General features: G+C 44.5%; 1 protein-coding gene across 4 annotated transcripts in view; it reads left to right on the top strand.

Moving 5' to 3' along the window:
• Window positions 1-26,813, top strand: part of LOC137521230 (myomegalin-like) — a 403,861-nt gene that overhangs the window by 149,379 nt on the left and 227,669 nt on the right. For 2 of the 4 annotated variants that reach the window (XM_068240203.1, XM_068240202.1), the window contains exons 1-3: window positions 9,421-9,490; window positions 11,845-13,241; window positions 26,669-26,806. In XM_068240203.1, the coding sequence (XP_068096304.1) occupies window positions 12,102-13,241; window positions 26,669-26,806 (1,278 nt within the window). In that variant the 5' untranslated portion in view covers window positions 9,421-9,490; window positions 11,845-12,101. Of the gene's footprint in view, window positions 1-9,420; window positions 9,491-11,844; window positions 13,242-26,668; window positions 26,807-26,813 lie in introns of those variants that run through there. The other 2 variants (XM_068240205.1, XM_068240204.1) reach the window with 2 other exon arrangements.

Below are 26,813 nucleotides of genomic sequence, written 5' to 3'. Positions count from 1 at the left end.
CGAATTTTGGTTACAGGTAGCAGTTTGCCTGTAATCCTGTTTACACTTACAGATTTCAAAGCAATTCCACTTCCGTTTTTAAAGTCTGTAGAAATTTCCAACCCCTTCCATGTAAATTTCCAACCTTCAGGTGTCCGCTTCCCATCCCCAACACTCTGGCAAGCTTGCTTTGTATGATGGGACAATGGCTGATTCCAGTTCAAAAGCCATGCCGACCAGCCTATTCTTCCTCAATTGGCCGCTAATTAGCAGTACACACAGTTTCCCCGGCTGGACAATGAGGGCAGAGGTAATGTACATTTACATGCAGACTTACATTATCCTTCAGATTACTCTGGCCAGGTGGCCAATTACTACCAAGCACAATACACATCTGAGGTTTTACCCAGTAGACAGAAAAAAGACAGAAATATGTTCTGTTATTATCCTTAACATTATCAGCACCCCAATATATCACCACACCTCCCCTCTTTAGAATGGGGCAAGGCAGATGATCTTCCCAGATTATCCTGCCTGCGCCTACATTGTTGGTTCTGCTTGACGGGACAACCCGTCCGCATTCCCATGATTGCTCCCCTTCCTATGTTGAATGGTGAAGCTATATTGTTGGAGAACCAAGCTCCATCTCAGCAATTATCCATTGTCACCAGAAACCCGATGTAACCAACTAAGAGGGTTGTGGTCGGTGACGACCGTGAATACGCGACCATAGAGGTAGTGCTGCAGCTTTTGTAGGGCCCATACAATTGCCAAGCACTCCTTCTCTATGGTGGCGTAAGCTACCTCCCGGGGTAGCAGCTTCCGACTTAAGTATAGAATCGGATGTTCTTCCCCAGTTTGGTTTACCTGGCTTAATACAGCACCTAGGCCAAAGGCTGAGGCGTCCGTCTGGACTACAAACCGTCGGCTGAAGTCTGGCGCTTGCAACACGGGAGGGCTGGCTAGGGCCCTCTTCAGAGCTGTGAATGACTGTTCACATTCTGGCGTCCAGAGAATCTGCTTGGGCAGCTTCTTTTTGGTGAGATCTGTCAATGGCTTGGCGAGGGCACTGTAGTTGGGGACAAACTTTCTATAGTACCCAGCCGTTCCTAAGAAGGACTGAATCTGCTTCTTCGTGTGGGGGGTGGGCCAGGACACAATGGCATCTACCTTCCCAGTATCTGGACGAAGCCCTCCCCCCCCCCCACCACATGTCCCAGGTACTGTACCTGTTTCTTGCCTATCTGACACTTGCTAGGCTTGACTGTTAGTCCTGCTGCAGTGATGCGTCCCAGAACCTGTGACAGCTGTGCTAAGTGGTCGTTCCAGTTGGCGCTAAACATGGCGATGTCATCTAGGTAGGCGACAGCGCAGTGTTCCAAACCTTCCAGGAGACCATTTACAACCCTTTGGAAGGTGGCCGTGGCATTTTTCATTCCAAAAGGCATTACATTAAATTCAAACAGACCTGAGGGGGTGATAAAGGCAGACCTCTCCCGTGCCCCAGCTGTTAGAGGGACCTGCCAGTATCCCCGACTCAAATCCACGATTGTTAGATATTGCGCGCCAGCTAGCTTATCTAACAATTCGTCGACCCTCGGCATTGGGTAAGCATCTGACGCAGTTATCAAATTTAGTTTTCGATAATCTACACAGAACCGAGTGGTCTGGTCCCGTTTGGGTACTAGCACTACAGGTGATGCCCATGCGCTGTGCGACCGTTGGATCACCCCTAGTGACAGCATTTCCTCAATCTCCTTGCTGATGTGGGCCTGAACCTCAGGGGAGACTCTATAGGCTGACTGTCTAACCGGCTTGTTATTTCCGGTGTCAACATGGTGTACAGCCAGGCTGGTCAGACCAGGGCGGGCTGTAAAGGTACCACGGTAAAAGGTCAGCACATCAGATAGCCCAGCCTGCTGCTCTGCTGTCAACTCCGGATTGATCTGCACCTCGGCAACAGAGTCGGTTTCCTGGGTGGATGCCAGGATGTCAACCAGGGCCTCTGCTTCACCGTCCGGTAGCAAACTGCAGACAGGGAGAGCGCAAGCGGTTCTAGCATGATGTTCCTTTAACATATTTACATGGTATGTTTTCAGCTGCTTACCTCGGTCATCCAGCGCGACCACATAGGTCACATCACTAATCTTCCTATGTATGGTATAGGGCCCATCCCAAGCGGCCTGCAGCTTATTCTGTCGCATCGGGTTTAGGACCCATACCTTGCGACCTACCTCATAAACTCTCTCCCTAGCCCCGTGGTCATACCACTGCTTCTGGGTGGCCTGGGCTTGAGTCAGATTCTCTCGCACTAACCCCACCAGGGTGTCCATCTTTTCCCGGAACTTTAGAACGTATTCCACTATGGAGACCCCGGGACCCATGTCCTGCCCCTCCCAGACCTCTCGAATGAGATCGAGGGGTCCGCGTACCCTCCTCCCATATAATAGCTCAAAGGGCGAGAACCCGGTGGATGCCTGGGGCACCTCACGATAAGCAAACAGTAAGTGGGGCAGGTATCGCTCCCAGTCTCTCCCTTGCGATTCAACAAACACCCTTAGCATCTGTTTCAGAGTACCATTGAACCGCTCACATAACCCATTTGTCTGGGGGTGGTAAGGGCTGGCCATGATGTGTTCTACCTGCATTTGTTTACAGAGGCATTCCATTAGGCGCGACATGAATTGCGGGCCGTGATCGGTGAGCATTTCACGGGGAAAAACGACCCGTGAGAAAATGCGCACCAATGCGTCTGCAACCTTGTCTGCCCGTATGGAGCTCAGGGCTACAGCTTCAGGGTAGCGAGTGGCATAATCTACCACCGTAAGAATGAAACGTTTCCCTGTGCTGCTGGGTATCGCTAGAGGCCCAATTATGTCAACAGCAACCCTTTGGAAGGGCTCCTCTATTATGGGTAAGGGCCTCAGTGGGGCTTTGTCGGTGTCACCTGCTTTGCCGACCCGCTGACAGGCGACACAAGACCGGCAAAAATCAGCAATATCTGTCCCCATGTGGGGCCAATAAAAATTGTGGGCAAGCCGGGATTTGGTCTTGCGGATCCCCAAGTGACCAGCCAGGGGCATCTCATGTGCTATTCTTAATAACTGCTCCCTGTACCTGTGGGGAACAATCAACTGCCGGTCGGCCTCCTCCACTTCAGACGGCTCAGAGGGAATAACCTCTCTGTACAGTCTGCCGTGTTCCCAGTACACCCTCACCTTGTCGCCCTCCACCGGTGCCCTGTCCGCCAGACTCCTGAGCTCTTCCAGGCTGCTATCAAGTCGCACAGCCTCGGAGAACTCAGCGCTGTCGGCCACAGGCACCAGGGAGGTGGCAAACTGAGAGGCCTCTGGGTCCTCAGAGCCAGGCTCTGAAGTGAAAGAGCCCGACCCAGTGACATCAGCCCCTTCAGTGGACAATTCGTCTGCTGCAGCCCGGTGAGCACTGCGGGTCACCACTGCAGCTGACGGAGCATTCACTGTACATATGTCATCATGCAACACATCACATATTACATCAACATTATCTGCATTCATGGTAACAACGTGTCCTCCTCCAGGCCTGGGCACTGGAGACTCACTAGGGCTGGCTCCTAGTACACAGTCCGTAGCCCCTGGGGCCTCACCAGCACTCCCCGCTTGCACAGCATTATCACACAGTACCTTGCAAGAGTCCTGAACTTCTGCGGGGGATGCAGGCTCCATGGGGTTTGGAGTAGGCTCATACCGGGCCACTAACCGTCCCAGGTCAGCACCCAACAAAACGTTCGTGGGGATGGCATCAGTTACCCCCACTTCTTTCATTCCGCTGCCGGCCCCCCAATCCAGGTGGACCAAGGCGGTGGGTATGGCGGGGGTGACACCCCCAACTCCTTTGACAGCCATAGTCTTGCCAGGAATGTACTCCTCAGGGTTCACAAGCTGGGGGTGCACTAGAGTCACCTCTGCTCCAGTGTCTCTTAGACCGGTGGTAACCGTATCCCCAATCGTGACAGGTTGCAGATTCTCTGCATAGCTACCTGCATTCCTGGTGGCACACAACGCATTCCGGGCCCCGCCAGAGTTTGGGGCTTCCTTCTTTTTTTCTGGGCACGTAGCACTGATGTGACCCGGTTTGTTACAGGCAAAACATCTCCGAGTGTCAACGGTGGCTGTTCTACCTCCAGGCGGCTGCGGGACTTGGCTTCGCTGGGTGCTCAGAGGAGAAGGTCTCGCAGGCTTTTCTCCCTTCCAGCTGGGCGCCGTAGTCCTCCGAAAATCAGATGCTCGATTGGACGTGTAGGCATCAGCAACTTTCGCGGCCTCATCCACGGTCTTTGGCTCTCGGTCCCGTACAAACTGCCGGACCTCAACAGGGCAAGTGTGGAGGAACTGGTCTTTTATTATCAGTTCCTGCAGGGCATCAAAGGTTTCAACAGCAAGTCCTTTTACCCACTGCTGGAAGGCAGTGCGCAGGTTGCAAGCATGATCCAGGTAACTGTCATTAGGACCTCGCTGCACTGTCCTGAAACGTTTGCGATACACCTCTGGCGTGAGGTGGTATCGCGCAATAATGGCTTTCTTAATCGCCTCAAAGTCTGTTTCTTCCTCCTGGGGGAGACTCACAAATGCCTCCAGGGCCTTGCCTCTCAGCCCTGGTGTGAGGTATCTTGCCCACTGCTCACGGGGCACCCCATACTGCCGACAAGTCCTTTCAAACCCCTGTAGGAAAGTGTCTATGTCAGAGTCCTTGTCCATAGCGGGGAACTTATCCAGGGGGATTCTGTGGACTCGCTCACCTTCGCGTTCTGCGGGTCCAGCAGACCGGTTCTGCTGCTGAAGTTTAGCCAGCTCCAGCTGGTGTTGCCGTTCAGCTCTTCCCTCCTCTGCCCGGAGTCGCTGTGCCGCTTGTTCCTTCTCTGCCTGTCGGTGCAGTAGGATCAGCTTTAGGCGCAGTTCAGGATCAGCCGAGTTCAGTAGCTGTAGATCAGCTTCCAGAGATGGCATCTCCCTGCTCGGTGGATCGTCCAGGACATCGTCTCCCCTCGCATTCTGTGGCGGGAGCGATTCCTCCTCTGGCGTGTCGTGAGCTGCATCCGCTGACGTTGAAGCACGGGCTCGCTCTGCCTCATCATACTCCTCGAGCGCACGAACTAACTGCTCCTTAGTCTGGCCGCTCGCCGTCTCGATGCCTTTGTGCTCACACAGGTTGAGTAGTATCTCTTTGTTTTGCCTTGCATAGCTGGATGCTTTCTGAGCCATCGTGTTGCACAAAAATAAAAAGAAAAAAAAAGGGGGGGAGGGAAAGCAAACACCAAGTGTGTATCTTTGAACAAAAAAAAAAACGTATATAGATTCTGCACTGAGTAGACTTCTGTAGGCTAGTTGCTTCTAGCAAGCTTCCAGCCTTTAGTACTCAGAATAGCGAGCTAAACTGCGTACTAATGTACTAAACGATGCCACCACTGCCAGCCATTATGTCAGGAACCGGCCCGCGGCACGCCTGCGTATACGGTTCCCGACTGCGGGTTTGACCAGATTAAGCGGGGAACAGCCTTATTTAAGCTACAAACAAGGCTGGAACCCCTCAAACACTTCCCACTGCCACCACTAGCGTTGCTAGACACGTTCACTCAGCTTTTGAGTGCTCAATACGCAATCTGCGTTTTCGTATTTGGGTCAGCTTTGCGCTTAGGCCAAATACGGGAACGCCACGCACCCACACACACACACAGTTGCAATCTTACACTGTCGTGAAGCAAAGACCCACTAACAGTCGTTCCGAACGATACTGTTAGCCACTCTGCTGTCGCTACTCGCACTGGCGTTGTTCGTACGTTGGGTCAGCTGCGCGCTTAGGCCAACGTATGACAAACGCCCCCATACACAATGCAATTACAATTTCATACGGTAGTGTTGCTCAAGCGTACAATTAGGCATGAACTTATACACGGTTACACTTCAGTCTCTTCTAGGCTATGAGTGTTAGTTTAGTATGGCAGAAGTCAAACTTATTAAATAATAATTTAATATTCTAGAAAAACATAGAACAATGCAGAACTTAATATATACAAAAAGATTACAAAAAGACAAAGTAAAAAAGTTACACAATTAAGAGTTACAAAGATACCACACACGGATATTTGCGTAAAAATAAACTGGGGGAAAAAAGAACGTTACCAGCTTAGGTTAGAACGTTGTTTGACGGGAGGACGCCGGTTCGACCAGGAGTCGCGATCCTCCCTAGCTATTCGCTACCTCCGAGAGAAGACACTGGTGGCTGTCCTGGGCCACCTTAAATAGTCCGAAGTGTCCCCTGGGGCATTTAATGTCCAGCCCCCAGGAACTAATGCAGTTTCCCCGTTTGTGACATCACCGAACGCTTGTCATAATCCTTCTTGTGATATGCACTTCAAAGGGGGTTCCTGTTTTAGCTTCTTGAAGTTTGGCAGGACACAATGTCACCCATTGAACTCTGCAGACATCAAAAAGCTTCCTCCACATTATTTCCTTGGTTAAAGTGTATTTTAGCACATCCATGAAAAGATCGAATTTTGGTTACAGGTAGCAGTTTGCCTGTAATCCTGTTTACACTTACAGATTTCAAAGCAATTCCACTTCCGTTTTTAAAGTCTGTAGAAATTTCCAACCCCTTCCATGTAAATTTCCAACCTTCAGGTGTCCGCTTCCCATCCCCAACACTCTGGCAAGCTTGCTTTGTATGATGGGACAATGGCTGATTCCAGTTCAAAAGCCATGCCGACCAGCCTATTCTTCCTCAATTGGCCGCTAATTAGCAGTACACACAGTTTCCCCGGCTGGACAATGAGGGCAGAGGTAATGTACATTTACATGCAGACTTACATTATCCTTCAGATTACTCTGGCCAGGTGGCCAATTACTACCAAGCACAATACACATCTGAGGTTTTACCCAGTAGACAGAAAAAAGACAGAAATATGTTCTGTTATTATCCTTAACATTATCAGCACCCCAATATATCACCACACACCTGTCCCAAGATAATAAGGTTGCTTCATTGAGGACAGTCCAAATTCGATTAGTTGGACACTCAGTCACTGTTGTTCTGTCATTGAGCCACCTCAGCCCGACCATATGGGCATGAAAACCGCCATCGACTGCACTTTCGCCATGGTGCGCACCAGTCCAGCACAGCCATCACTACACAAACAACTGTTTGCAGTGCGTTATTCAGTGAGTTTGGTCTGTCAGTGTGAAGCAGTACACAAATTACACTACCTGATTGATGTATACACCCTCAAGATGTTTTAAAGCACTTTATGCCTCCAATTTAGCAATGCAATGTGATTTCTGCCCTTAAAGGAGTTCTGTGGGGGGTTGCGGAGGAGAAAAACAGACACTTACCTTGAGCTTCTATCAGCCCCGTGCAGCGGTAATGTCTCACGCTGTCCTCCTACCATCTGCCATTCTCCGCCGCCGGCCCCGGTCTAAGCGGCATGGGATCCAACTGCGGCTGCGCTACAGTGGCCGCGCACCCGCTCGGTTCCGCCTGCGTCATCGGAAGCTTACTGCGCAAGCGCAGTACAAGAAACCGTTGTACTGCGCCTGCGCAGTAAGCCTCAGATGACGCGAGCGGAAGCGCGGTAGCGCGCATTATTCGTCTGTGTGTCAGACGAATAATAGCCCGGTGCCGGCTGCGGGGAACGGCGGATGGAAGCAGGACGGCGTGGGACATTACCGCTGCAGGGGGCTGATAGAAGCCCCAGGTAAGTGGCAGTTTTTCTCCTCAGAAACCCCCACAGAACCCCTTTAAAACCCTGCTGTGCGTCAAATCCGTAATTTTTCCCGGAACTTTTGGCGTGTATCCCACTCCGCTATGCCCCCCTCCAGGTGTTAGACCTCTTGAAACATCTTTTCCATCACTTTTGTGGCCAGAATGAGTGTTTATAGTTTTGAAAGTTTGCCTGCCTATTGAAGTCTATGACGGTTCGCAAACTTTTGCGGAAGTTCGCATTCGATGTTCGCGAACCTAAAATTGGAGGTACGAGCCATCTCTACAAGCGAAGGACAGTATTAATGAAGGAGGAAAGACAGCGCAAGCTCTGCAGTCGCCAGTTGCTGACTTTAATTGGGGTAACAGCGGAACAATTGAAGAGACCCAGAGGACACTGAAGGATCTCAAAGACTATCAGAGCGGGAAGAAGCACCAGGTGAGTAAAAAATAACTTTTATCCCGATGTTCAGGTGGTATGAATAACTCACTCACTCACTCAACAAGTGTCTTATCTGCTGCATCTCAGTATTGGCAGCGGAGCTCCTCCATAGCATCAATTGTGCTGGCTATCTCTTCCGGTGTAGTGAAAATTTTTGCTACCTATCATATTTTGCAACTTGCCATAGAGGACAGTGTATGACTGTGTAGGCGTGGCTCCTCTCTGTTAACACGCCTGTAATTTTTTGCAACCACAGATCCCATTGAGCTAGAAGGGGGATTGTTCCCTCCAGGGGGGTTATTAGTTGAGCAAGAGGGGGGATTGTTTCCTCGGGGGGTGGGGGGTTATTAGTTGAGGAAGAGGGGGGATTGTTCCCTCCAGGGGGGGTTATTAGTTGAGCAACAGGGGGGATTGTTCCCTCCAGGGGAGGTTATTAGTTGAGCAAGAGGGGGGATTGATCCCTGGGGGGGGGTTATTAGTTGAGCAAGAGGGGGGATTGTTCCCTCCAGGGGGGGTTATTAGTTGAGCAAGAGGGGGGATTGTTCCCTCCAGGGGGGGGGGGGGGGGGGTTATTAGTTGAGCAAGAGGGGAGGGTTCTGTGTGAGAATAGGGTTTGGTTGGGTTGCATTTTCTGATACAGATAGGTTAAAGTCAATGGCTAGGTTGCACTTTCTGATAGCTATACGTATAAATAAGTGCAACCGGTTGCAAAATCTGATAAAGTTGCAAAAAATTTCACCACACCGGCTATGGGACGGAACAGATCGAATATTCTCTGCTGCTGCACCCGCTCCGCAATCCTCCACTTTGGTCTTGTACCGTTGCCAATACTGTCTGAGATGTGGGACATATATGGGCTTCCAGTTCCAGCAGAGAAACAGGATCGGTCCGTCACTGAAGGAGCTACGCTCACGCTTGCGGTATGGCTGCAGACCACTGGTGGTGAGTTGGAGTGCTGTGATGGAGGAGGAGCTACGCTGCACTTGTCTGCAGATGGGGTAAGAGCAGAACGTGGGACACTAAGCATTCTAATTGTATCCACATGCTTTAACAGCGACAGGGTGCTTAGTGAATGGAGTGATGCCCTACACTGCACGCTGCCAGTGCAAAACATCTGGTGATCATTCGTCTCAGAATAAAAATTCTCTAGTTGGTATGTACATTTATTCGCTAGGGGGCAATATACAGTGCATGCGTACTGCTGGCTGTCAGCTATTGAACTACAAATCCCGGCGCCCTCTAGAAGAAAGATGCAATAATGACAGTGAGATCTAGGAGAGCCGTCGTGACAGCGAAGGGCGGTACCGGTGGCCGGGGGAATTATTGTAGGATGCTGATGTAAGAACATGCAATATCGGGTATTTTGTTCTGAAAATGTCATCGGGAAACGCGGTAAACAGGAGGGAGGGATTCGGGTAACATGATACATCGTTGCTACCTCTATAGCCAATAAGGGTTATGTTCTAAGCTGGGCTGACACGTGTAATTTTCTAATTTTTCAATTGTGTTGTTAGTTTGTTACAGTTATGTCTTTGTGCATTCATTAGGTTGTTAAAATGTGTTACCGGCTGAAAGGGCTTCTGCCAAATACTCTTAAAATAATTATATCTGTTGACAAACCTTTGTTTTTAAAGGGGTTATTTTGCGAAAAAAGTAGGCAGTTAAAAAATGTGACAGATGACAGGTTTTGGGCCAGTCCATCTTTTTAAGGGGGATTCTCAGGGCTTTCTTTGTTTTGAACAGCATTTCCTGAACAACAGTTGCAAAATCTAACTGACATAATAGTGTGCAAGTGATTAGGGAGGTCGGCTGGTATCTTGCTATTTTGGCAGTTAAACTGCTGTTCAGGAAATGCTGTTGAAAACAAAGAAAGCCCTGAGAATCCCCCTTAAAAAGATGGACTGACCCAAAACCTGTCATCTGTCACATTTTTTAACTGCCTACTTTTTTCGCGAAATAACCCCTTTAAATTAATAATTTTAGACAATTTCTGGCATTCCTAACATGCTGTCAAAGTACAAGTGTAGCCAGTTAAATTTAGCTGACATAATCTCATGATCTTAGACCTCCCCCATTTTAAAGTGATGTGTATTTTGCTATAGGTGAGTATTAATTCATACTAGTTGTTTTTTTACCAGACTCAACGTAGAATAAGCCAGATAATGCCATCAGTCATCTGTCTTCTTATTCATCTTGTGAAATTTGCAGCTTAGCCTATGGGCATTCCATGTATAGTACTGCATGTACCAATTAAATGTGGATTTAGTGTGAATCTGGCAGATTCAGGCATGGTGCACACTGGTGTCTCTCAGTTTTCTCTGTGCATTTTTACACATGCTTTTTCTGTACACCTTGTGTGCTTGCATGCTGAAAAGCAGGGGAGTGTTTTTTTTCACATCATACAAATTTATATTCGTTTTAATGCACATTTTTACATGTGTTTTTCAGAGGTCATGATTTCTGCCTAGCAAGAACTCTTTGCTTAGTAATTGAAAATGTATAACTTCTGCCTAGTTTCTACTTCCTGTGAGGGTTAAAAGGAGGTGTTTGGACAGCATACGATTTTCCCTACAGAAAAACACATAGACATGTATTCCTATGGAGCACCATTGGAATACATTTTATCCCAAATCACATGCATTTGTATGTGTAGTGTGGAAAAATGCGACATGCTCTCAGATCTAACACGCATGCGTAAAATCTCATTATATAGAAACCTGCCCATTCACTTGCATTACTGTGCATATTTGTGCTCCGGTGAGAAAAAATGCATGGATTCACCTGATGTAAAATGTCAGCCTAAATGTGATTTCCTGTGCAGAAAACACGCATGAAAAGTAAACAAACAAGTGTGCTCCCAGCATCAAGTTAACTGAAACTGTTAGGTAAAGTGGTCCTTCATACTTCATATACATAACTGCAGAAAGTCAAAACTTTCATTGTTAAGCCAACGTCATGCAAAAACTTGCCTTAATGTGTTTTTCGTTCGCATAAGAGCTGTCATCAAATAGGCCCTGAGTGTGAGCAGGTTCCCAACTAAACACAAGTCACTGGGCACAGTGTTGTTTTTGTTAGGTTCGGTGTTTGCACAAACATGTACTGTATAGCATGTACTGTACATCGGGAATCCAGCCAAGGCAGTTGCATGTAGTCCTCACCTCTGACAGCACTTGGTGCTGATATTTCTTTCAGTTCTGTTCTTGCTAAGAGTGAGTCCTGATCCAGTTTCCTGGCTTGTCTAACTACTCCTGATCTCTTGCTTCAATTTATTGCCTAGCTTTTCTTGATCATTCTTTATTGCTTCTGTCATGACTTGGCCTGTTGTGAACCATGGCTTTCCAGTGTCTGCTGTAGTGCACCTCGGCTTTCTAGTGTCTGCTGTATTGTATCTCAGCTTTCTAGTGTCTGATGTAGCGTATCCCAGCTTTCTACTTAGTCTGCAGTAGTATAAACCAACTTTCTGGCTGCGGTGTAGTGTATCCCAGCCTTTCAGTGTCCGTGTGGTGTAATCCAACTTTACATTGTTCCTTTGGTTTAATCTAGCTCTACAGCATCCTTGAGGTATAATCAAACCGTTGTGTGTAGAAAGTATTTGGATATCTCATGTAATCTTTTGTTTAAAAATTGTATCAAAGTTAGAGAACATTCATCTTGTGTTTTAACTTCTGAAACTTTTGTTTTTCTTACCACAGCTTAAATGATCTTTAACTGAGAAGTAGAACAATGGCGTATGGATTTACTGCTGCTAACAATACAATAAACCTTTTAAATTTAAACTACTAACTGTACTCAAGACTTTCTGCTCCTTGACAGTGACGTATATTCATTTATTTATTTAGCTTGGGTGAATCAAACATCCACTGATTTCAATCCAGTTTTTGCTAGTGTGGAGTGTTTTTGTCATTCCTGTTTAGTTTAAGTTCTGTTATAACTTCATGCAAAAGTTTCAATGTTGGACTTAAAGATGAAGGATATTTGCAGGATTTGTGGAAGGGAACTTTGTGGAAATCAGCGCAGATGGATTTTTCATACAGCTGCCAAACTGAATCTTCAAGTAGTTTTATCAAATGTGCTGGGTAAAGAGATCTTACGTGACGGCCAAGCTGAATTTGCCTGCAGTAAATGTGTATTCATGCTAGAACGGTTCTTTAGATTTGACACTGTAATTGCTCGCATTGAAGCGCTGTCCATCGAACGGTTACAGAAGCTCATTTCTGAAAAGGATAGGCTTAAACATTGCCTTAGTAGCCTGTATAAGAAAAATAACAATGAAGATGGTCAGGAGGCGAAATCTGGGCCTGCTGCAACTGACACGTCAAACCTAACTGATGCACAGTATTCATATTCTACTCTCCTGCAAGAAGACTTTGCTTACTCAGGTTTTGAGTGCTGGATGGAACTGGAAGAGTTTAGTCCTGGGCCACAACATTGTCCACATATGGAGAGTACTGCAGCTGTTCCAAGAAAATGTCACTGTTGCTCCTCATTGAGAGTTGCTGATTCTGACTACGAGGCAGTCTGTAAAGTTCCAAGGAAGATTTCCCAAAATGTTTCCTCCGGAAATTTTTCCACATGTGGTAGTACTTTCAGTGAGCAGATAATGGCTCCTCAGACAGACTGTGAGGCAGCAAGTGTCAGCATGTTAGATAGTGAAGTATTGGATAGACTGTCATGTGAGCATTCAGTTGAATCCCTTCCTGATACCAAAGAGCAGTTATCTCATATGCAAAAAGATGAGGAAAAAAACAAGTTAAATATAGAAAATCCAAAGTGTCATTGTATGTCAAAAACCTGTGTTGCTGGTTCATTTGCCTGTGGAAATAAATTAGATATTGCACTTAGTCTTGTTAAAATGTTAAACTACAAACCACTTCAGAGCCCAAGGGGAAGCAAAATACCTATAAAAAGCAAGTATTCAAGCAGTATACTTACTAGTGCTGATTCAAGTTCTTCAAATACATTTATTGGCTTCCTGGAGAACAGTGTGGAAAGCCCTTGTAAGCTTTCTGGTGACTTTATCTATGAGTTAGCAGATTTTCAAGACCTGTGGCAAAACATCTATGAAGACTATATTCCACTACACACACAGGTATATTATTTATGGATTGTGTTTGTCAGTTTTTTATCACCATGCAGTCATGTGTTGCATTAGATATGCAATGATGTTCTTCTTGAAGATGATTTATACTGTATTAGGCAAAGTTACATACCTCAGTTTTAAAAAAACAACACCAAATCTTACTAAAGAAACCATGTATGTTCCAATTCTATGTGCTTAAATGTGCATCTTTAGGCATTTGCACTTTTTGAGTGCCTCCACGGTCACATAGGCATGCACAGGCATTCATTATTGGGAGCTAAGGCCTGCCAGAATGAGATGGCCGTGACATGATCCTACCTTCAAGGTTTCCTGGATGGAGTAGAGGTCACTCACCCACTACCTACAGAAACAAGTAGTGAGTATGTTGAATAGTAGTGCTATCTATTCAGAACTATTCATTTTACATTTGTAATCTGCAGCTTACTTGGGCTTTAACCATTACCATTGTCTAAAAGAGCACATGTGCCATCTATCAGAATAGAAAACATCCTATACAGATATTATTTGCTTAAATCATATCAATCATAGATGTGAACTTTACTAGATAAAGTACCGGTAAGTACTGTAGATCCCACAGAGCAGGGCTTCCCAACCCTGTCCTCAAGGCCCGCCAACAATGCATGTTTTGCAGAAAACCACAAACATTTACAGTTGAGGTAATTAGTGTCTCATTTGAGCTGATTAACTACCTTTGTGTATTTCCACAAAACATGCACTGTTGGTGGTATTTGAGAACACGGTTAGGAAACCCTGATGTTGAGCTTCTATGAGGCCTCTTTTCCACAGACAGTTATACAATACAAAAATACAATACAAAACATTTCTATAGTGCTTTTCTCCCATAGGACTCAAAGCGCTTAGGCTATCTCAGATTCAGTAGTTGGTAGTAGAATGAAGTATTCACACAACAAAAGTTATATTTCTGCAAATGCCAAACTGAACAGGTGGGTTTTCAGTCTGGATTTAAACATGTCCAGGGATGGAGCTGTCCTGATCTGCTGAGGTAAGGCATTCCAAAACGTAGGAGCAGCATGACAGAAGGCTCTGGGACCAAAAGTTGAACTCTGTGCTCAGCAAGCAGTTACCAGGCAGCAGTGAGCAGTTATCAGGCAGCAGCAAGCAGTTGCCAGGCAGCAGTAAGCAGTTGTGAGCGTTTGGGAGGCATTTCACTGCCTGTCAACTGTCCGTGGAAAAGAGACCTTACTGTGATCGTCAGTCATTTGATCAGTGCAAATCTTACTACCATGTATTAAATTCTAGTGCTTTTGCATCTGTACTTCTTGTCAGTGGAAGTTTTAGTTCAGAAAATAGAAGGTGTCTTCCTCTCCTGATACATAAAATTGTTCATATTTTTGTAAATTGAATTACTGTTTAACCCTTTAACTGCCAACCACGTACCTAGTACATTTTTGACAGTTTTGTCCTCAGGGAAGCTGTGGGGAGGGGGCGACATCATTCCTCCCTCCCTCCACGTGGGCCCCCCTCCTCTGCCCTCCTGTGTGGCTGGATATGCAGTCGGGGGTGTAATTACTCACTCGATTGCTCCTCCATGCCGCATATCCCATGCCCCATCCACCTGATCTTTCTCCTCTCTACTCCCTGTATGAAGTGTATGTACACATCATACAGAGATCGGGAGAGAAGAGAGAGAATACGGATGGGGAATGGGACATGCGGCATGGAAGAGCGATCTGGTGAGTAATTACACCCCGACTGCACATCCAGCCACACAGGGAGGAAGAGGAGGGGGGCCCACGTGGATGGAGGGACATTTTTGTCAGTAAATGTAATTCTTCTTTGAAAAGAACAAAATCCACAACAGAAAAAAAATGTTTCCCTGATATCTCCATGGCAGCATACAGATGGGCAGTTCTCCGCCTACAACTGCCAGATAGGACCATTCTGAGTATAAAATGAGCTCCACCCATTACCCCATATTCCTTTTTAAGTCCTCACCGCCGGATAGGATCGTGTTTTTCTTGCATGGACTAATTTTTCCCTTACCTCCGCACGATTTTTTGCGGTTTCCAACCAGGTTTTTACCTCCCCTGGTTGCAGTTCTGAACCTCAGGTAACTAAATGTTCCAAAGAGGTCAGGAGCCTGCTCTTTTGCGTTCTCCAGGCATTTGCTGGTTATAAAACATCTAAGGAGATGTATACCTTGTTTCCCAAACATGTTCACAAGATCTGCAAGGCAGGTTGTAATATACATGAAGACTCTGTGGTTAAGTACCTTTGGATTGCTGTTCTCAGTCACTCTCTATCAAAGCTCCGGCTGCCTGGATAGTTTGTTGCAGTTCCTGTTAGTTCCTGCTCGTCTGAGGCTGGTGAGTACTTGCATAAACACTACTATGCAAATCTGTCCACAACGGCGGCCATTTTCTTGTAGCCCGCTGGCTGTTCTGCCCTTATCTGCATAGCAGTGGCCATCTTTGTTGTGGGTAAGTGTAGGAAGACATAAGAGGCAGCTCAGGAAGTGGTAGGAGTGGCTATTCTCCACTGGCATGCCGTCCTGCAGCTCTGTGGCAACTGCTACACGTCCTGAGGGGTCAGCCAAGTAGATTGTGTGTCTGCAAAGGTATCTTTTATATCTTTTATATCTTATGTGGTAAACTTTGTACTAGCTTGATACTTATACTGCACAGAGTGATTGAAGGTTGCTGACAGCTGCATTTTTTCCGCAGCTTTTACCTTCTGCTATGGGAAAATCATCTTAAAGAGAACGCAAAAAGACTTCTAGGTAAGGGGGGTGAGTAAAAATGAGGTAATATTTTTAGATCTAAGGGTCATATATTGACTTGATCTTATTGGTTTGTTTTTTTCAGCCATAAACATACTCTTCCAAAGGAATATGTTAAAGGCTATTCCCAACAAAGTTCAAGTCAATCAGCCGGACAAAGTCGATCAAAACATCGGTCTTCGTCAAGCAGTGAAAAACCAAAGAAAGTTTACTCCAGGAGATTGCCATCTAGTTCTCCAGGGATTTTTATCTGATTGCCATCTGGAGTCGGGAAGGAATTTTTCCCTTTAGGGGCTAATTGGACCATGCCTTGTAAGGGTTTTTTCGCCTTCCTTTGGATCAACAGGGATATGTGAGGGAGCAGGCTGGTGTTGTACTTTATACTGGTTGAACTCGATGGACGTATGTCTTTTTTCAACCAAAATAACTATGTAACTATGTAACTAAGATCGCCTAGTCCGCCAATGAAATGTTCCTCAAAAACAAATAGACCTTCAGAGGATCAATGCTGGCTATGTGGGGATATAAAATTACCTGATAAGATGGTTTGCAGAAATTGCCACTATGACATCTCTGGGGAAAGTCAGGATTTCACTTCTGTAATTAAGCAAGTTGTAAAAGATACTATGGCAGAGATGGGTACTCAGCAGGCAGTCCCGACTAGTATCTCTACACAGAATCCTCCTAATCCGATTTCAGATGATTTAAACTCTGAAGAATCTGATTTAGATTATTCATTCGATTTTTCGTTAATCCCTTCTTTTATATCACAAGTCAAGGACGCAATTGAGTGGGAGGATGTGGATGATTCCGACAAACCTAAAAAGAAAAGATACTTTAAACAGTTAAGCAAAGACCGTTCCGCATTTCCCTTTATGGAGGAAATAAAGGAAATTATAACTGAGGAATGGAACAAAACTGTTAAAAAATCTTCTACTAAAAACCGGTTACGTAAATTGTACCCGTTGTCAGAAAAAGATGGTGTACTTTTAGACTCTACTCCTGTAGTGGATGCTTCCATTATGCGCCTGGCAAGGAACACTACTTTGCCTTTAGATGATTCTACCTCTTTCCGTGATGTATTAGATCGCCAAATTGATGTGGACTTGAAAAGGTCATATCTATCTTCCGGAGACGCAGCTAGGCCAGCTGTGGCTCTGGCCTCAGTTTCTAAAGCTGTTAAAACCTGGGTCTTGGAAATTGAAAATGCCATTTTGAGAGATGCCAATAAGGAATCTATATGTACCTCTATTGATCAATTAAAATTAGCTGCTGAATTTGCTGGTGAAGTTGCTTTAGATGTAGTAAAGTCGTCAAGCAGGTCTATGATATTTTCAGTCATGGCTAGAAGAGCCTTATGGTTAAGGGCCTGGGCAGCAGATCCTTCGTCCAAAACCACCTGGAGAAGAATCCCTTACGATGGTAAACATTTATTTGGGCCCACATTAGACTCAGCAATAACAAGAGTAACGGGCGGGAAATCTGGTCTGCTGCCGCAAGATCGGAAATTCCAGAGACAGCGCTTCCCTCAGCAAAATAGACAAACTTATCAGAGATTCAAAGATGCTCGGTCATATCGACCTGGTAAAAACTTTAACAAAAACTGGAAAAGATCTCAACCTTCTTTCTTTAGGTCTGCTAAACCGAAAGTTGGTACTCCCTCAGAAAGCGCCACTAAATCTTTTTGATATCAGGCCCGTCCAGACAGATTTAGTAGGGGCAAGACTGTCCCGCTACGCACCGGTCTGGGCGGAAAGTATTTCAGACCCCTGGATTCTGGATATAATAAACAAAGGTCACAAATGGTCTTTCAAAAGTCCTCCTCAGTTGCCTCACGTCCTCAGAACCTCTATTCCAAAAAGCCCACAAAAACGACAGATTCTCTTTCAGTACATAGAGACTTTGCTAGAGCAGGGAGCAGCAGTTCCAGTTCCTTTATCCCAAAGGCTCGAAGGCTTCTACTCTCCCATTTTTATGATTCAGAAAAAGACAGGCGACTGGAGGCCGGTCATAGACCTGAAAGCACTGAACAAATTTATCAGATTACCAAAATTCAAAATGGAATCTCTCCAAACAGTGGCGAGAGCAGTCAGAACTGGAGATTGGATGTGTTCAATCGATTTAAAAGATGCTTACTTTCACGTCCCAATTCATCCCTCATATCAAAAGTTTCTTCGTTTCCTGATTGGACACATCCATCTCCAGTTCTGCTGCCTACCCTTCGGCCTATCCACGTCCCCCAGGACATTTTCAAAAGTTCTGCTGGCAGTAGTTTCAATACTAAGAGTTCAAGGAATAAGAATACTGCATTACTTGGACGATATCCTAATATTAGCCGAGTCAGAAAATCGCCTAAAAGAACACAGAGATTTGACAGTTCAAACATTGACAGACTTTGGCTGGATAATAAACATCAAAAAAAGCCAGTTACTTCCCACGCAAAAAATGGTGTTTTTAGGAGCAGTATTTTCTACGGTTCCAGGAACGCTTGCGCTTCCAGAAGACAAACTATATCGCATGATTTCAGATCTAACTCAAATACGTCCAAACGAGACTCTTTCTGCCAGACAATGCATGAAAATTTTGGGTCAGATGTCTTCAACAATCCCACTTGTCCGCTGGGCACACTGGAATCTAAGACCGTTCCAGATAAACTTCCTATCCCAATGGCAAAACTTAAATCTCTGGCAACCAATATGGATCCCCTTAACAGTGTGGAAAACATTAAGTTGGTGGAAAAATCCGAACAATCTGAGAAATTGCTGCTCGTTAATTCCTCCAGAATGGACTCTGATAACGTCAGATGCGAGTGCCAAAGGTTGGGGTGCAGTATGCGAAGACTTAGCAGTACAAGGAGAATGGATTTTTCCTACAGAGAATACAGTGTCAAATATTCTAGAAGTAAAAGCTGCCCTCCATGCATTACATTCTTTTCTGCCAAGAGTGAGGGGCTGTTCAGTAATGCTCCAGCTAGACAACAGGCCAGCAGTATCCTACATAAGGAAACAAGGGGGGACTCACAGCAAAGCGTTACTCAGAGAAGTGACCCCGATTATGGTTCTTGCGCAATCCCATCTAAAAGATCTTACAGCAGTATATATACCAGGCTCAGACAATCTGTTAGCGGACGAGTTGTCGAGGAAAACGCTAGATCGCCACGAATGGTCCCTCAATACAGAAATATTCAAAACAATAATAAAGAAATGGGGCCTACCTCAAATAGATCTTTTTGCATCCCAATACAACACTCAGCTTCCAATTTTCTATTCGAGGTTTCCTGCTCAGACAGCGTTAGCTGTGGATGCGCTAGCCCAGAGATGGACATTCAGGAGAGGATACGCATTTCCACCAATCCCATTGATCTTCAAATTCCTGCAGAAATTAGCAGTTTCGAATGTGGAAGTGATAGCAATAATTCCTTTTTGGCCGAAGAGGCCTTGGTTCACTCTCCTACTGTCAATGTCAACAGACCAACCTTTCCATTTACCACAAGTACCAGACCTACTAGTTCAAGGTCATTATGCTCATCCAAACATAAAGAGACTAAAACTAACTGCTTGGAGATTGAGGGGGAAAGGCTACTAAGTCAAGGTTGTCCTAAAGAAGTAGTTTCCACATTATTGTCCGCTAGAAAGCCTACGACTTCAGCAATATATAACAGAACGTGGGAAAAATTTTCCTCTTTTGCAGTTTCCTCTGGTTTTGATCCTCTCAAGCCCTCGGTAGCCAATGTACTTACTTTCTTGCAACGAGGATTAGTTATGGGACTTGCTTACAATACTTTAAAGTCACAGATATCTGCCATATCAGCGGTTCAAGGAGCTTCATGGGCTCTAAATCCGTTAATAAAGCAGTTCTTCAGAGCAGCTTTAAGGCTCCGTCCTCCAATCAAACCCAGATTCCCGCAGTGGGATCTGCCTACAATCTTGGACTATCTTTCATCTTCTCCCTTTATGCCATTGGAAGATTGTTCTATTTCAAACTTAACTTTGAAAATTACGTTTTTGATCGCTATTACATCTGGAAGAAGGGTCTCCGAACTCCAAGCCCTAAGCCACAAAAATCCATTCATATCTTTCTATGAAGATCGAGTAGTGCTAAACCCAGTGGATTCATTTATTCCAAAGGTGTCATCCTCTTTCCATTTTAATCAAGAATGGACTTTGCCAACCTTCAAAAATATAGAGAATCCAGATTCACCACATCCACTGGATCCTGTTTCTTTACTGAAGGCTTATATTTCAGCTACAGAGTCTTTTAGAATGTCAGATAGACTTTTAGTCATTCCATCAGGGAGAAATAAAGGAAAGTCTGCCTCTTCCAGAGTAATTTCTTCATGGATTGTTAAGACTATCCAGGAAGCGTACAAGTTTAAGGGATTATCTCCACCAAGTCAAATCTCAGCTCATTCCACAAGAGGAATGTCTTCCTCGTGGGCTTCTCTAGCAAAGGTTTCCTTGGAAACCATATGTAAAGCTGCAAACTGGGCTTCTAGCCACACCTTTATTAAATTTTACAAAATTGATCCAACTGTACTGTCTTCAAGTGCTTTTGGCAAAAATATTATTAATTTAGCCTCCGGCTCTACTGTATAATAAGTTAATAAATTCTTTGTTGTGTGCACCTGCTTCCCGCCCAAAATGTTTCTTTCTTTCTAGTTAATTGCCCATCTGTATGCTGCCATGGAGATATCAGGGAAACTAGAAAATTGAATACCTACCTACAGTAATTTTCTTTTCCTGATATCTCTATGGCAGCATACAGCCCCACCCTAGGCAGGCGGTTCGTCCTAAAAATACAAGGAATATGGGGTAATGGGTGGAGCTCATTTTATACTCAGAAAGGTCCTATCTGGCAGTTGTAGGCGGAGAACTGCCCATCTGTATGCTGCCATGGAGATATCAGGAAAAGAAAATTACTGTAGGTAGGTATTCAATTTTCTAGTATTTCACTTTTTTTTTTACATATTTCACTAAAAAAATGTATTATATCTACAGAAAAAGCACAAAATTGTGTTTGTGTTCAAGCCCAATTAGTTAAGGAAAAAACAATACAGTATATAATATGTCCTATTTCATGTAGGTTTTCTTGTCAAAAATCCTAAGTAAACCTAATGAGTGCAAAATGTCTAAAAACTGCTTTGGCAGTAGATGTTCGCGTTTAGGACAAATTGGCTGGCAGTGAAAAGGTTAAAGGAGAACTCCACTTAACTGCCGTTTAGCAGTGTGGTTGGAATCTATGATTATCAGCAGTTGATTGCAATGTGAAACCCCTTAGTTAAAGTAAAAGCATGGCACCAGTGTTGGCTGGGACACTATCACTTCAAGCTAGAACATCTAGTGACAGCGGCTGAATAGGTATTTATAATTCATATGCCTGCACACACTTCCAACTGCTCTGCCAAATGTTGGTGGATGCAGTTCTTTACAAACATTTCCTTGAATAGTTTTTATTATAAGAGACTGCAGAGGCAGTAGTCATTCTGCAGCAGAACTCAGGTGGAAGCCCCTAAATGATTACTAGAGATGTTCAATGAGAAGCAAAACATTTCTTGCTTGTGTTCAAATTTAATGCAAATTGAGTGTACAGCTTCAAACTGGGCCATTCAAATTAATTTCCTGATAATTTTCATTGGTATTTCAAGCTGCATTAAAGTTGTAACAAAGTCGGAATTTTTTGCATCCCATTCTCTATCTCTTATGTTATTGCTGGAGCCTTAAAGGGCATCCGAGGTGAAAATAAACTGATGAGAAAAATAATTGTATCTAACCTTCTTCCCCTAAAATGACTTTTTTTTTAGATATCCCACAGTTTTATTTTATATTTGAAGCTAGTTTTTAAGCTTTTAGTGTTTAATTTTCTCTGCTCAATGGCACCTTCATTGGAGTATGCTAGAGCCTAAATCGATGAATTATGGACACTTTTTATCTCTTTCCTGCTCCAGGAAGCAATTTACTGTCAGGAAAGTATTTTATGGCTGTAATTACTTATCAGTGATGGTTATGCTATAGTCTGACCGAGTCCGACCCGGATAGAAACTTTCACTTGCATACCTGATGTTTAACTCTTTCAGACAGAGAAAGAAAAACGGAATACAGCCTAGTTATGTGTGTGCTTGGCACTATACATTCACATGTCTATCTCATCATGTCACATGTCACCTTGGTTGTCCTTTAAAGTGAACCTCCAGACTAAAAATCTACTCAGCAGAACTGAAAAGGCTTATTGTTTCTTTAACAGTTCCACAGCATCAGAACTTTGTTTTTCTTACCAACGCATCATGTTTAGCTGCATTTTTATCTAAGCTCTACCCATCAAAGAAAAAAGCCCGGGCTTTTTTTCCCTGATGCTGTGCAGAGCATGATGGGATTTCCTATGTTGTTGTTCATGTTGCCTAGCAACTGGGAGAGGTGATCAGGACACAGGACAGTTGGAACTGTGTCTCATGCTCCCTGTCACCTCCTTTCAACCAAAAAGATGGCTGCCATCATGAAATCAAACATTTGCCTGTTCTTTTAAAACAGTGTGGGTAAGAGATTATATTACCTATCTATTTTAATTAGCATAACTAATGTAACTTAATGACAGTATGGCTGTTTAGGCTGGAGTTCCTCTTTAAGGAGATCTTGAAGGGGGTGTCCTTTAAGGAACTTTGAAGAGGGGGAGGAGCATTAATATGGAGTGGAAGCTGCTTAAGCTGAGGGGCCTCCAAAGTTATGGGGGCACTGAAGAACCCCCTGGTATGGCCAGATCTTATATTTATCTTTTAAACCAGGCAATCTTTTAGGTGGAGTAAAATAGCTGGTATAGATGTGATTCAATATAAATCCTATCCGTTCCCATATTTTTGCTTTGTTTCTTAAAAGAAGGCTGTAATATTCAAGGCACTGATTATTTGATCTCCTCACAAGGATAATTGTATAAGAATAAGCACAACGATCACACATTTTTTTTTCTTTTCAGCTTTTTTGTTACCAGTATAGCCCTAGGGTAATGCTATGTGCACACAGGGGAAATAGGTTGCCTGAAAAGATCATGTGTATAAAACAGCAGTTAATCAAGAAGCATTTAAAACAGCAAGCAACTGATGGGGAAGCAGCTGATGTTAATGGACACCTGTACCAATCCTACATTACTCAAAATGGTCATGAATAGTTGTTTTGAGCAATGACAATCTCGTATGTTGTACATGTAACTTAAGTAGGATGGTTATCAATGCACCTCTTTTATCAGTTCATGTAATGGTTGTTAAAGGGATACTGTAGGGGGGTCGGGGGAAAATGAGTTGAAGTTCCCCGGGGCTTCTAATGGTCCCCCACAGACATCCTGTGCCCGCGCAGCCACTCCCCAATGCTCTGGCCCCGCCTCTGGTTCATTTCTGGAATTTCAGACTTTAAAGTCTGAAAACCACTGCGCCTGCGTTGCCGTGTCCTTGCTCCCGCTGATGTCACCAGGAGTTTATAGCACAAGCCCAGTATGGTCTGTGCCTGCACCGTGCGTTCCTGGTGACATCAGGGGAAGCAAGGACACGGCAATGCAGGCGCAGTGGTTTTCAGACTTTAAAGTCTGAAATTCCAGAAGTGAACCAGAGGCGGGGCCAGAGCATCGGTGAGTGGCTGCACGGATACAGGATGCCTGCGGGGGACCATTAGAAGCCCCGGGTAACTTCAACTCATTTTCCCCCGACCCCCCTACAGTATCCCTTTAAAGTGAAGTTTGGGGTCTGGCAGTCTCAAATATTTCCAGTTATCCTGCATTGGTCTATGCTTTGCTGTAGATAGTGATGCTATTAGCAGAAGTGGACAGTTGTAGCTTTGCATCCCCTGCCATACTAAATTGCAGTTGTGGAAAGAGGGGGCAGAGCTGTTCAGAAATGGGATGTTTGGTGTCTTAAGTGGAGTTAGGTTAAGGTAATTCTTAAAATCTGTGGCTAGATTTGATATATTTCATGTACCACAGAACTTTAAGAACCGACGACATTAATACAATTAAGTAATTTGCTACTCCCAGTCGCTTTAAGCTGGTGTTAATGGGTTTCTGTAGAAACACCATTCAAAAATAGACTAGATTACTACAGGGAAACATTTGGTAACTTCAGAATTAAATATCCAAATGCATGTAGCATTAGTATCATGCTAAAGTGATGTGTGCACTAAAATTTGTTGTCAGTATTTTAAGTAAGGTAAAGTCAACCCCTACTGTAATGGTTTTGTTTAAAATCTAACTGCAGGATGCATTACTGTGCTGCTGTTTAGACAGCTGAAGTGAGAGGGGTATGGAGGTTGCCATATGTATTTCCTGTTAAACAATGCATATTGCCACGCAGTCCTGTTGATCCTCTGCCTCTTATACTTTTAGCCATAGATCCTGAACAAGCATGCAGATCAGATGTTTCTGACGGAAGTCTGACTGTAGTAGATGCATGCTTGTTTCAGGTGTGTGATTCAGACACTACAGATGCATGAAAGATCAGCAGGATGACAGGCTACTGTTTAAAAGGAAATTAATATGGCAGGGTCCATATTCCTCTCACTTCAGGTGTCCATTAACACAGGTTTGCAAAGTGCAAAGAAAAGTCAGAATGGGCTCTGAAAAAGGATCACTATTTCTGTACTGATAGGTAGAGCATTCAGGTCACCTCTGGCTTTGCTAGTTAGGACCAAACATTAATTTATCACTGTACAGTTATACTGGTCTGACAAACATTTATTTGTAGGTAGGAATGCTGGGCTCACATCATACAGAATTTTCACATGCAAAAAATCCTTTATTATTGCATCAAATTTTATATATTAATTCTCCGGTCCCTGCTTCCTCCTGTGTCCCTGCATCAGTACGTCAGATGCCTGGCGCGCATGTGCGGCACGTGGGCTGGCTTCGGGCATGTAATTTGAAAAGAAGATACTAGAAATGCAAGTTTTTGAACTGAGCTTACTATATCTTTTTACTGGTGAGACTTGTGAATAAAGGTCCCTATGATTATTGCCTTATTGTCTTATGGACAACCCATAATAAGTACTTAGGGTAGATGTAATTACTCCTGTTAGCTTTTCTTAAAGTTCTCCAAAAGTCTCCCTTTAACTTAAATAGGGTTTAAAGTTTAAGTCCACCTGAGACATTAGTTGTAGCAGCTTTTATACTTGCCTTACTCCAGCTCCATCCAGACTGTGGACTCCATGGCCATCCTCTTCGGCCCCTGCATTCTGCCGCTGGCCAGCGCAGTAAATTTGGCAGCCGTTCCCAGTCACAATCCACTGTGCTTGCACAGCCTGGCCGAGCGGGCGTGCCCTTATTGCGCTCCCATGGTCAGATGCATTCTGCACCTGCGCAGTTATAAAGTGCTCTCTCTAAAGCAGGGGTCTCAAACTCGCGGCCCGCGGGCCATTTGCGACCCTAGATACAATATTTTGTGGCCCTCGCCGGCAAAAGCTTCCTTATAGTTCACTTCAGTGCTCCCAAGTAATCCGCCGCATCCCGCTGCTAAACGAGGCCTGCAGAGACCCCAAATCGCCCAGGGGGCAATCTGCCAGCATTTCCTGGAAGGGGCAGAGCTTTCAGATTCAGCTCTGCCCCTCCTGACGTCAATCGCGCACGGATCGCCGCCTCTCCCCGCCCCTCTCTGTGAAGGAAGAGTGAGAGGGGCGGGCAGAGGCGGCGATGCGCCGCGATTGTGAAATTCCTTATGCGGCCCAGCCTCATCCTGACTTTGCCTCCTGCGGCCCCCAGGTAAATTGAGTTTGAGACCCCTGCTCTAAAGGATCTACAGTATATAAAGTAGCTGGCTAGCCTTCCTACTCGATTGCACACTGTTTTGGCAGTTGGACTGAGCAACTGCCGTTCAGTAAGTGCTTTTGTCAATAAAGAAAACCCTTGCAATCCTCTATAAGAAAAACAAAAAGTTTGCTTTCTTAAAAGAGAAAGAATTTGCGATTATTCAGGTTGGAGTGAGCTTGAGATGTCTCCCAGAGCAACACTGCTGAATATATGCAAATTAACCATTGTACCCTTAGAAGCTAAACACACCTCCAGAACCGCTGGAATGCAATGATGTGTCAGCTTGTTAATTTGTACAGAGCCATAATAATCCAACATGCATACAGACTGTTTCGGATTGTTTGATCCTCATCAGTGCATGGCATGGATTAATTTGGCTCTATGCAGTAGGGCTTGTAACACCGAGAGGTACAGACTAACCAGCAAGCTCATGGTGACTATAAGGAGATGAGACTAGTCTAAAACCAGACAGATTTGCCAGATTTTCACTACTTATTAAAATTGAAATGGACATAGGAAAAAAAAGTAATTTATAGTTTATTTTAATCTGCAAGAAACGTACATTCCTATGTATGTATTTTACATTTTTCATAATAGTTGTTCTTTAAGTGCCTGTCTGTGAGCCAGCCATTTATTGCACAATTCACATTCACACTGCTCTAGCAGAGATGAACTATGACATAGGATAGGAACTGCCTAATTAATGTTGTTTAATGAATTTTCATGAAATAAAATTAATATATTTATGAAGAATTGCTGAAAACTGAAAAAGATATATTTCTTTCATTTAAAATTGTCTGCAATTTAATCAGATGCTCTTTTGCACAGTGAAAATTACCATATTCACTTGCATAAACCAATTGCTAAGAATATATCTTACCGGTATTTCCCTTATTTTCAGAATTTGATTGAAAAACAAAGTCAGGATGCAAACCTGCAAGAGGCTTTACTGGGACAGGAGGCGTCAAAGTTGCAGAAAGCTGAAATGGAAATTCACGCACTTCAGGGAAAATTACAGGAGTCTCAGGATACGATTAAGGTATTGG

The sequence above is a fragment of the Hyperolius riggenbachi genome, chromosome 6, assembly GCF_040937935.1.
Source record: "Hyperolius riggenbachi isolate aHypRig1 chromosome 6, aHypRig1.pri, whole genome shotgun sequence".
Lineage (NCBI taxonomy): Eukaryota > Metazoa > Chordata > Amphibia > Anura > Hyperoliidae > Hyperolius > Hyperolius riggenbachi.
This window is presented reverse-complemented; position numbering and strand designations above follow the sequence as displayed.